The 13,158-nt window shown below is 37.7% G+C and overlaps 1 protein-coding gene across 1 annotated transcript in view; it reads right to left on the bottom strand.

The window, feature by feature from the left end:
- The window catches only part of igsf9a (immunoglobulin superfamily, member 9a), a 47,391-nt gene extending 34,967 nt beyond the window's left edge, over positions 1-12,424 (bottom strand). The window contains exons 1-3 of the mRNA XM_036594888.1: positions 12,028-12,424; positions 1,919-2,014; positions 551-742 (exon numbers count right to left, since the gene is read on the bottom strand). Of these exons, the coding sequence (XP_036450781.1) occupies positions 551-742; positions 1,919-1,988 (262 nt within the window). The 5' untranslated portion in view covers positions 1,989-2,014; positions 12,028-12,424. The remainder of the gene's footprint in view (positions 1-550; positions 743-1,918; positions 2,015-12,027) is intronic.
- Positions 12,425-13,158: the final 734 nt, after the last annotated feature.

Raw genomic sequence — 13,158 nt, 5'->3', positions numbered from 1 at the left:
AAGAAAATCAGCACCAACAAAAATAAACAATATAAACTACAGATCCCTGAATTTAGCCCAACTAAGTTAACCTGAATCCAGTACAATTTAGCTGGATCTAATTAGCCCCTTATACTCTCAGAACCTGTCAGCAGGTCCACATTTCAGCTCTTCACTCCAGTGACACCATCTTTTGCATACTTATTTCATAGTAGTTACTGGATTATATGCCTTAAATACTCCAACACTTTTCAAATTGTCACAGCTGTAGGATACAACGACAACAACTTTGACAGAAAAGAAAAGATAACCTGCTAACTCAAAACACACCATAGTGGAAGGCAATGGGCAGATGACTCAGCACCAGCCCACTGACATCTGTTACAAATCATTTAGTCAATAGGCAATAGACTTCAGGAAAACACCTTTAAAGTATTGTCTGACCGTGTCCTGCAGATGCAAAGATAGAAATCAGGTTTAAAAACGCTGTAGTATTCTTTTAAGCTTTAAGCTCAGTAACTGCACAATTACTTTATTTTAACTGGTTAAAACACTGGCATAGGGGACTCACCTTCATAGTTGGGGTGCACTCGTGGTGCGTATGATCCGAATTTGATGAGGACTGGTATGTCGTAGCCCTGGCGGACCCACTCCACCACATGCAGAGGGGCTGAAGAGCCTTCAGCTGGAGCCAGGCTGCACTTCAGTAAAGCTGAACCACCTTGCTTCCCCCACACCGTTGGACCCACACAATCAGCTACACCTAACACAGCCAAGAGAGGGGATTAGTGAGGCGACCCTTAGGAGTTGCTCTAGCCAGAGCACGGTGTAATTTTATATTGCTTAATTTTCACTGCTTTCGAAAAAAAAGCAAAAGAGAGAAACTGCATTGAAAGTGCAGATTCTAAACTGTAAACTCATACCGAATTTATCTGTTTGTAAGTAGAAATGGAGATACTTTATTATGAATTGAACTGTTTTGCAGAAAGAAAAACATGCTTAAAATGTTTACAATGTTTTCTCATTTCTTTGCATCAAAACAAACAGAAAAAATCTGAAGGGCAGACTTGAAACTGTCAATATACTTTACAGTGTAAATCAAATGTTAATGTTCATTCATTATAAAACTAAGTCACTAATTACGTCGGTACTTATATATAATAAAATACCTAATTTTATCTAAAAAAATTACATAATGACATTTAAATTTAAGTACACTTAAATACTAAACTATCACTGGGGTGGTACCCTCAAAGGAACATCTTCAGTACCTTTGTCTAGGTAACATAGTTGTACCATACTCTTTTGCAATCATATTTATTTAAGCTGCTTTGACTGCATACACTCTGTTTGTACTCCAGGCTTCTACTTTAAAAAGTTTATGAAAAGGTTACAAAACAGTACAAATATGCCCCTTGTCAATGTAGTGCACCTTTAAAACTCATTCAAAGTACACAATTGGACCTTAAGACCACTGTTGTATGTTTGAGGGTGGATTTATATTGTTTGTAACTTCAAAAACAAAAATGTACCTCTACTGTACCCTTTAACCCAGTAACTTCTATGACTTCTAAGTATTACTTGATACACTATCGATCAAAACAGTCAAAAAATCAATGTGGTGATATAAAGAGGAGACAATATAGTATTCTAAAGACTACTGATATCTGGACATGTCCATGTGTTACTGGACTGTATTCATTTTACTGCATCTGTAATACTATAAAAATATCTTCTATATTTCTCTGTAATACTAATCAAGGTAAATTTCTACATTTCTACATTTTATAAATGTTTATGAATCAGCATTGGCAGATATGTATATGCAAAATACCAGCCCACAGTCCCCATATTGGTGCATCCCTAGTGCATATGTGCTGTTTTGTGTATGCTATTAACCCAGTTTATATGAGCTGTATATATGTGTTTGTATATTTACCAAATATGAAGACCACAGCAGTAATGATGAGTTCAGGTAGAGGAAGCCTCTTCATTGCCATGGCAGACATTCAGACAGCCTCACACAGCTCCATACCTGCAAAACACATCATTCAAGTCAAACACTCAAATGTTTTTCATCACACACTCAATGGCCAATACCCATTATACCTTCTTCTCCAACAGAAATGATCAGAAGATGGTAGAGTCAGGCAGTACAATGAAAGCCACAGCTTGTTGATAAATTAAGTTCATATATCTTTTGCCTATATCACAAATATAGAGAATTAGTCAAGACATGTTTGGTGTCTGAAGTTTGCTTCTTTAGTTTTGCACTGGAGTTATGAGGCTAACGTAGCTAACATGTAATGGAAACCTCCACCCGGGAACCAGCACGCAAGCATAATTTTCAAGGTAAAAAGGTCATCTTGGGCTTCAGTTGAAGCTTATGAACTTCAGGCATTTTCTAGATGCAAATGACAAAAATGTTTATTTTTACGATAATATGTGCTAATACATATACATTTTTGATGACAACTACTGCATTTGAAGTGGACAATGAGTTTTTTTTTGCCAATTTGGAAATGCTGTAGGTAATCTTCTGGAAGAAAATGACAGTAAGCCCCTTAATCTTATTTTCTCAGCTTTCTGTTTGTGTCAGGATTCTTCCCACCAAGTTTCATGCCTGGACTCCCAGCCTATAATAACAACTTTAATTGAAGTCTGAAATATTTACCAATTTTTTCTGAGTAAAGCCAATGACTCACCAGCTCAAAACTTCCAGAAACAAACCTGAACACTGTACCTGTGCGGAGTTGCTCGAAGGTCTTTATTATGATGCAATTGTTCGAATGACCCCCGCCTAAACACCCCTCCACCCCTCCACCCCTCTTCACTGGCAGAGTTTCATTCAGCTTGTTAGTTCCCTTTTCTGAAAGCCAACCACCCAGCATCACCACTGTTCCCTTCTTTCTTTCTCCCTCTGTTCTCTGTCCAGTGTAGGACTTCTGTGTACATAGATACAATTACAAGGCTTATGGTATCTGATTTGAAGGCAATAATCTCAATAAAGGTCCACGTTAAGCCCATTTGCATATCCAAACTCACCGGCTAAGTCTATAATGCAGTTTAAAAGGAAGGACTGTAAAGTGAACACCATAAGCTGCTAAGAATCAGCAGGTCAAAGTAGAGATCAGCACGTGATGCCCAATGACTCAGTGCTGTTTAAGCTTATACTACAGCTCCTATTCAGCCAGCCACAGAAAAGCAAATGCAAACACAGTGTGGGTATATACTGGGTTTCATATGATATCAGATGTTTATGTCTGACATGAATGCAGAATTAAAATAGTCTGATAAAAATAAACTGTTCTGATATAATATCTTTTATCTCTCATATAGATTACAATCCAGTTAGGTAAACAGATTCTGTTCTTGTTCTTATTGTACAGCATGCAATCAAAAAAGTGGTGCATTTCATTTCACTCATTCAACTATGCACATTATTTCTGCATTACATCAACACAATAATTGCCAGAAGTATATGAAGTGGAAGACAAAAGTGAAGTGAGATGTTTCATTAATGCAAAAATCAACTTTTGTCCATATGCATAAAATAGCACCATATTTTCAACAACTAACTGATATATACATATTTAAAGTGGCCATTTTCACTTTGTCAACTCATGTCACTGGTCATATAAAGCATAATTCATCACATCATGCAACTTTTTGATTGAAAAACCTCCCCCCCACCACAATCCTCTACCTACCGTCAAAAGTAAATGCTCAGCTAGCTCAGAGACCCTCCCTGAGACCGTCATTCACTCGCAAATACGTCATGGTACCGAAGGAAAATGCTCAGTTCAGGTCTTACAATAGCAAACAGCTCTTAAAAGCAATACCTCATCACCTTTTTCTTGACTCTAGTTCTTATGGCTTGTGTCTTGGACAAGTTTAACATGCGGCTAACACTGTTTTTAGCTCTCTAAACACATCCCTGAGCCTGAGTCCTGTCTCACTGCATGACACTAATGCCAGCTTACCGCTTTCAGAGATTACTCCAGAGCACTGAGTGAAAAGGTTATTCTTAACTGTTCCTGAAATGGACTCATTGGATAAATCTAGGCTGCAGGTACATTTCTGACAAAGAAAAAGTAAAAATCAACAAATACATGTAGAAATATCAGAGCTCTGAAATATACAGTACTGTGCAAAAGTCAGAGACTGCTCTTCATTTATTTAATTTCCAGTCAAAACAGCCATTAAGTACATGCTATTTATTTTTCAGGAGGTATTTCTGAGAAGATTAGATATAAGATAATCCACTTGCATAAAGAAGGGAAAGCCCCCAAAAATGGAGCTCAAAAATAATTAAAAAGCTACAACCACCTGGAAGACCTGGCAGAGACCAAAACTGACTCCATCAGATAAACAGTACGTGAAGCTTTCATCTTTGAGAGAGAGGAGAAACTCAAGCTGCTTCAGATCTGAAAACATCCACAGGTGTTTCTGTCCATCCTTCCACTGTGAGAAGACAACTCAGCGCTATGGGTCTGAAAGGATGTGTAGCTGTCAAGAAGCCTCAGTGAGAAAAGTCATGCGGTCTCTGACTTTTGTACAGTACCGAATATAAGACAGGAGACATTCTGCCCAGGCTAATCTGCTCATTAGCTTAAACCAGCAAGTAGAATAATTAATGAATTCAACTGGGTAAGGAAAAATATAATGGCAGGGATGTCTACTTTTCTTACACAGACACATACATTCACAAATGAAAAGTGTTTATAATGTGGAGAGTTATTAATCTGTACCGTGGTTTACTGGAAGTACTGATGTCACTGGACTAACAGCTACGTGTTGAGTCATATAGTTAACACCACCATTTAAGGCCAAAGTCCTACAAGCAAATACAGTTTGATGACTGTGTACTGTGCGAGATCAAGCAAAAGCCCATAAGCTACCTAACAAGCTTCAGGAACAAAGGTTGCAGTATGTTTGACAGGTTTATATGGCAACTTGGTTCCTCTCAGAAAAAAGTACATGCTTCTGTACTGAAAAGTGTTTGATAACTAAAAATGGACCATTACAGGACTTCTTCATTGAAAAAGTTGATAATTTAGAAAGACCTGGAATAACATGATTAGATGAGTTTCCGTAGTTTTCAGTTATTAATCATAAAATATATTTTCCACTATTATGAATTATCTAGTAACTACCGAGAACTGTTATGTAACTACTATTAATTATTTAGTAACTGCTATGAATTATTCAGTGACTTCTGTGAATTATTATTCACATTATTATATAGAGCATTTGTGAGGTCAGACACTGATGCTGGGTGAGAGGGTCTGGCTCACAATCTCTGTTCTAGTTCATCCCAAAGGTGTTTGATGGTGTTGATGTCAGGGCTTTGTGTGGGCCAGTCAAGTTCTTCCACACCAAACTCACCCAGCCATGCCTTTATGGAGCTGCTTTGTGCACTGGGTCTCAGTCATGCTGGAACAGAAAAGTGTCTTCTCCAAACTGTTCCCAAAAAGTTGGAAGAATAGAATTGTCCAAAACGTCTTGGTCTGCTAAAGCATTAAGATTTCTAGGCCAACCCCTTAGAAAAAACCCCACAGCATTATCCCTCCTCCACCAAACATTACAGTTGGCACAATGCAGTCAGGCATGTAAAGGTCTCCTGGCATTTGCCAAAACCAGACTCGTCTATCAGACTGCCAGAAAGAGAAGGGTGATTCATCATGCCACAGAATGCGTATGCACGACTCCAGAGTCCAGTGACAGCGTGCTTGACACCACTTCCCCACCATTTAGCATTGTGCATTTTGATCTTGGGCTTGTGTGTAGCTGCTCAGCCATGGAAACCCATTTTGTAAAGCTCCTGAAGAACAGTTCTTTTGCTGATGTTGCTTCCAGAGGCAAATTGGAACTTGTTGCTCCAAGGTGCTTCCATTTCACAATAATAGCACTTACAATTGACGGGGCAGATCTAGCAGGACAGAAATTTCACAAACTGATTTGTGGCAGAAGTGGCATCCTATGGCAGTGCCATGTTTAAAGTCACTAAGCTAATGAGTACGACCCATTCTACTGCCAGTGTTTGTCCTTCAAGACTGCAAAGCTATGAGCTTAATTTTATCCACCTGTTAGCAATGAGTGTGGCTGAAACACCTGAACTCAATAACTAGGAGGGGTGTCCCAATATTTTTGTCCATACAGTGTATGTAGTTATAAGTGGTTACATTGTTATAACTATATGGGAATATAAGTAAACTTGCAGCACGGGACAGATGATTAAATTTGTGTCAATTTGTGTTGATCTGCTCAGAAGACTGTAGACATGCTGGGGTACTACAGTAGAATGTCTGTATGTTATTAGCTTTCTTGCAGTTGTAAGCCTATAGAAATCATTTCTACATTTTTTCTCATCATTTCTACCTCTAATAGATCTGTATATATCAGCATTAGTATCGACAGGTACGTAGCCTACATGAAAAACACCAGCATTGGCCCAGCATTCCTGTATCAGTACATTCCTACTAACAATGAACGAAATCTAGCAGCTATTGTTAGCCACTTCTAAGAATCAGTAAAAACTAGCAGCCATTGCATTCATACGCATTAAATGGCTGCTAGCCTTTGTGGTCAAGCTTTTCTTTTCTTTTACTTTCTACTGTATGCTAATATGAAAATGGCTGCTGTGAATGAAGACAGTGTTGGGCCTAGCATCTGATTGTGCAACTGAAGGATGTGATTAGCAAAACTTGTGGTGCTAATTGATAAGCATTTGTTTAGGAAGAGGGTCAATCATTAATAACAGTGTTTTGTGTGTCTGGAAGGAGGTAATTTTGACCTCAGAAGTGGCCTTGGGCCCCCATCAGGAAGATATCTGTGAGAAAACACAGGGGAGTGCTGTGAGAAGTAGCAAAGCCATAAAGCAATAAACGACAGCTAGGTACGAGGGACACTTGAAAGAGGCTGCACGAGACGCAGAAAAAGACAAAGCAAACACCAGCATGCTTTTTCTAGGCCACCTGAAGCTGGTCTCTCCATGGTAACCTGCAGGTTTTCGTGTTTACCCGTAAACATTACAAACACAGAACCCATGTTCAGCATGTTCGCGTTAGCTGCCAGCCGCATGTGTCTGCAGAAAGGAGGAAACAGACGGGTGAGTGGTGGCAGTGAGTCCCCACTAAGTTCAAAAACAGATTCACTGCTGACGTTACCATAGATTTAATCAGCCAAATGGGCAAACCAATGATTTGCAGAGGCCAGGGACGCTAACCCATTTACCTTCTTTGCAGTGCCAGGAAGATTTGCCCTTTCATGGCCCAAACAGATGCTACAGCCAGATGTACATAAGAAACGTCTAGTAAAAACCTCTCACGTAACTGAGATTACTGGATAGAGATTACTTATTGTCCATTCTCTGTAACAGAGATTTGAACATAGATTTGATACGGATTTGCACAATCAGAAATTTTAACGCAAGGTTTCCCCAAGGGTGCAATACTGACACGCTAAAGAGATTCCACATAACATTTCCAATCAGAACTGATGAGATTCATAGATTTCCCCCTTGCATCATGAAGAGGAAGGTTTCATCAACCTACAGACACAGTGGCATGGGGAGTCTACAACCACATGCAAATTCAGCCAGTGGATGGGAGGAGATTCCAAACACAAACAAGTCAGCGATGACAGAGAGAGGTCAAACAAATCTGTTTGGACTGCCAACAATGACCCCCCCCCCCAAAAAAACAAATCTAGATCCTCTGTGCAAACAGCTTGTCATTTGTCACCTTTGGTTGCATAAATAAACATTTAGTGTCTAGGGATGTATAAAAAACTGAAATTAGTTATTTAAATGCATTGATTATTGTCAATATAATGATAATCTTTCTTGGTCAGAATAAAACATTGCTTATTTTCAAGCATAAAAATTCCCCGCTTCTGTGAAACAGCTTCTCCAGTCACATTTGTGTATTCAAATACAAAATAATCAAATTGATTCAGAGTGCAATGTATCTCCTTATACACTGAATCATTTCACTTCTTAACATCCCAGTCTTACTATATACTAAGGCTTCTTATTGAGCAACTACAGGGCCTTCAGAGCAAACTGGTTGAGCTATTTTTAGGTCATAGAAATGTGTAATAAAACTTTGGGCCCTCTGGTGGGCTCTGGCCATGTAAAGGGTTAATTAAAGAATCATAATCGAACAGAATCGTTCACACCATGATTAGGGTCACTCAAAACAATGCAGGTGACTGTAGGCTGTTATCATTTCAAGGAAGTGACTGGTCTGTGAGCGTTTGTGTACCAAGGTGTGTTTAGTTATTAAAGGAATGTGAGATGTGGACAGTTAATCATGAGTCACTTTACTAGCACAATCTAGCTGAAGTGAATGGATGAACCCTGGAGAAAGGGACTATTCACCACTGCTGAAAAACACGCTGAAATTCAACTTGCTCCCCAGTCTATTCAGTCTTCAATGGATTTTAAGCAGCAAAAACAGCTTGTTTATGAATTCACTGTTTTTGTAATGTCACAGAAGACATTACATATATATATAGTAAAAAAGACATATATATATATATATATATAGTAATGGCATGGACCACAATGCATACTGCCTTCTTAAAGGGAAACTCTACCAATTTATCAAGAATTATACATAATTAAATGGTTGAGATGTAAACAGTCATTCAATAAAATCAGTGCTGCCTGGCTGCCACACTGTTGTGTGACAAAGTTTAAGCTTAATCAATTTATTTTAACCTATTCATAGTGGGTGGAGAGGTACATGCAGGGTGTTGTAAGGCAAAATAGTTCTCAAAGAAACCCTATTTTGCCATCATCAACATTATATATAAAAACTCAGAAGACACGTGTGGGTTCACTGGTGCTTTTGAATTAGCACATAAACTGGCTGTATTTGTGTTGGTTCCTATCACATGTGTGTAGGTTGTTCTGCAATTAACCAATTCAAAAGAGTGAATTATTTAGAAATTTTGAAAAACTGGTGGAATTCCTCTTTAAGTAATTTAAGGGTGCAATAGCTACATAGCATTAGCATTAGCAATGAGTTACTGCAGGTTTTGAATGAGCAGTTTTAGCTATCGATACACCTGCATCTGCAAAGCAAAGGCAAAAGCTAATGGCATGCAGTCACCAGATCCAATGCACCCACAATAGCAAAGAGAAAGTGTTGAAAAGTATGTGTTTCATTAATTACACAGCCTGAAAACATAACTAACTGAACAGTCAATCAAGAATAACCTATTAGAACTAAAAAAAAACAACACATCTTTCTGATACTGAGCATGACATCGGTCATCCAGGCCCCACTGGATGCTACCCTGAGAGAAATAAAGACTGATATAAGCTGCTTTATAATGTTCTAGCGCACTGGAATGATCCTGGCTTTCCCAGGAGTGTTTAAAGTCCCCCAGTATTGATTGGGCTTTGGACCAGATGGAGTTTTCCTTTTCTCGCATGTGCAACAGTATCAGCAACACTTCACAGCCCCCTTAATACAACCTATAAAAAAACGTACTATCTATGCAGCATCACTAATTTTGTCTCTCTTTCCCACAAAACCATTTTGGCCATAATCTACTTTTCCACATTTTAACTGGCACTGCCTGCTATAATCGTTTTTTTGGGGTGAGGCCCATGCAGTTGAGAAGATCCAGTTTTGGCAGATGAAGATGAATCCATAAATGTTACATAAATGCGATTTTCCACATTTTGAGGACAAGCTGCAGGTTAAAGTCCCCAGACACTATCTATCACCTTACCCCATGCAGCCTTTGCTAAATAATTTTTTAAAGTGCTGTAACAGGACACATTCTTTTAAGTAACATATCGCTGCTGTCGGAACAAAACCTCCATCTCCAAAATAATAACTTCACAGGAGAAGCAAAAAAAATACTTTTTTTACTTTTAATGTAAGTCAATGGAACCAGATTTTTTTTCAAGTGATTTTGGGTCGTTTCCTTTAGTCAGTTTATCACGGAATTTATACATGATGTAAAGGGCAACAGGCAATTTCAAATGATGTCAAAAACTGAAAAATGAGAAAAATGATCATTGGAGGTTTTGTTTCACAGCAGCGATATACATGATATATATATATATATATATATATATATATATATATATATATATATATATATTTCATGATATGTTTTTTGATAATTCTTTGCATAAAAGTTTCCATAAGCTTAACTGTTTTGAACTCATATGGGGAGATATAGACGTCTCTCATTGTTCACTGTAGGAAGCTTATTTGTAGCACTGTGTTAAAACTAACCCCCCCATATGGAGGCTGCATTTTAGCCTGGCTAGCTTTCACTGTGAATTGTTTATATGCTTCAAAATGGTCACCAAGAAAGAATTCAAATAATAAAGCTGCGAGTTCTGTGACATTTTAACACAACTCTGTAATCAAAAATGCTTAAGATCAATAAATCAAATCAATCAATAACAAAAATAGTCTTACAGTCACATTTTGCATATGATGTTGCTATGGGAATAAGAAGATGAGCAAAAGCATGTTCTACTAGCACCTGTTTAACTCGTTACCAGTCCACCGGCAGGCCCAAAGTTTTTTAGACACTTCTATAACCTAAGAAAAGTTCCATTAGTTTTCACTGGCTGTTACATTTCACGCAGAGCTACTGCCACACTCCCTGTTTTCAAGGTTAGACCTTCTAGTATCTGTTTTCAGCAGTAAATAACACAACTTTGTGAATATGGCAAAAAAACATTTTTTAAAACTTTCTATTCTGTCTTTCTGTGTGATGTGTCAGACATTTGCCAGCTTTTGAACTTAAAGACTCAAATGACATCACTTCCTCTTTAGCATGTCACTTAATTTGACACTACATTACTTTTATGACTGAATGATTTGATGTGATGGGGAAGCAAAACTCAAGCACACAGATAAAATATAATTTTTTTCTTAACATTAATATACCTTCACTGTCCAAATAAATAAATAAACAAACAAACATGCTTCTCTAAAAATACTAATTTCACAGGAGAGGGAAAAAATGTTTGTGACTTACTGCACATTAAAGTAAAGAGATTTTAGTCAGAGTGATTTTGGAGCATTTCTATTGGTCCATTTATGAAATTGTTACATGAAGAAAAGCACAGCTGCCATGTTCAAATGAAATGTAGAGCAATAAATAAAAAAAAATATGTGAGTTGAGGTGGAAACCTCATTCACCTTTTATTTTGTCATTTTTAAGATTTTCATACATTGCGTTAATGATGAACTTCGATTTAAATGGCTAGAGCCCGTCGGCAGGCCCAAAGTTTTAATACACAGTTCTATTACCTAAGAATAGCTCAACCAGTTTGCATTGAAGTCCCTGTAGTTACTGAATAATAAGCCTTCGTATGAATATATAATAAGCCTGGGAATTTAAGGGGTTAATACATTGAAGCTGGAAAGACACTTATTAGCAAACCTTATCTCTTTAGTCAAATTGCACTTTTAATAGAAGGATACCATCATTTCATGAGTTGTAGTTTTCTCTAACAGGGCATGTCAATGATTAAACTAAAATGAGAAAGTCAGAAAGCTGCAGGTATAGTAAGAGGGGGCAATATAGCAAAAAAGTATTCACTAAATAGTACATATATCACAATATTAATATTTATGAGATGAAACCTATAAGTTGCACAAACACAACAGTAGTGACAAATTCAAAAACGTTATGGAAAACTATGAGTACAAGCAAACAAATGCCAAAAATAATTGGATTAAATATGTTAATTGACATCCGATCAGCTATTTGTTACTGTAGTTTAAGATATACCAGTTGTTGTTGTTGTTGTTTACAGACTCTTTATAATTGATCTAAATCTGTCTTTTTATGTCCCTGCAGTTGTTCAATACTCTAGAAGTCCTACTAATTATCATTTGCAGACGTGGTAATTTATCACGATATGTCTAACACATTGTTATACCGCCCAGCCTAAGAGTACTTACTCATTCAGCTAAAGGCTGCATGTGAATAATCACCATTTAAAGAGGATATTTCTCTACGGTAGGAGATTTTAGAGAGGAATGTTGCTCTTTTACTCACGGGCGCATGAGACCGACACTCAGAACATCCTCGAGGTGTGGAAACGAAGCCCAGTGATCATCTGTTACTCCAGCAGTGCTGATGACTCCAGGAGCTGAGCTGATATCCTCATCACACGGAGCTCCAGAGAAGGTTTCTCCACACAGCGGCACATGTAAAAAACCCAGATTAACTCTTTAAACCGAGTTTCTCCTGTAGAAATCCTACAGATAAGCTCTTTTAAACCGAGTTTCTCCTGTAGAAATCCTACAGATAAGCTCTTTTAAACCGAGTTTCTCCTGCTGCGAGCACATCAGCTGCGTCGGAAACACAAACTTTCAGCACTTCCAGCAACTCGACTCCTCAGCAGCCGGTGCGCTCTCTCTCTCTCTCTCTCTCTCTTCTCTCTCTCTCTCTCTCTCTCGCTCTGTCTCTCTCTCTCATTCGCTCCCTCTCTCTTCATTCGACGCGAACGCGCACGCGTACACGCGCATGCAAGTACACATATATATATACACACACACACACACACAGACACAGGGATTTGTTTTTATACAATGTCGGGACGTGATGTCATGCATAAGTCCTATGTATATTCTATATACGTGAGTATCTATATACAACAAGGTAGGAACTGTATTAAGTGTCAGTAGTATTTCATAGTATAAGACGCTCCTTGCATATTATATGTATTGAATATACTTTTGTACGCAATTATAAGATAGCTGTTTTATATGTTATCCTATAATATGTAAGTAGCTATGTAAAAATAAAATGTCCCATATGTGTGTGTGTGTTTGTGTTATATATGTTGTTGCTGTCAGTAGAAAACCATGTATGTCCATTTTTTATTTTATATAAAAATGCCAGCTGTTCTTTACATTGTATTAATATGTCATGTGTCATATGATGAACGGATCAATAGAAATGATCCCAAAGCACTTGGAAAAATATATTGGTCCATTGACTCCTATTCAAAGTTGAAAAGTTGCTATTGTAAAGTAAACTACTACTGTAAACTGTAAAATTACAATTTTAGAGCATTTATACATATATGTAATAATGATATATATATATATTTCATTGTCCTAAAGGTGTACAAAAACAAGTGCACGCACACACACACAAACACACACTCCTTCAGGGTCAGTG

This window comes from Colossoma macropomum, unplaced genomic scaffold (genome assembly GCF_904425465.1).
Source record: "Colossoma macropomum unplaced genomic scaffold, Colossoma_macropomum, whole genome shotgun sequence".
NCBI classification, from domain to species: domain Eukaryota; kingdom Metazoa; phylum Chordata; class Actinopteri; order Characiformes; family Serrasalmidae; genus Colossoma; species Colossoma macropomum.
Note: the sequence above shows the minus strand (reverse complement) of the source record. Positions and strands in the feature narration are given on the sequence as shown.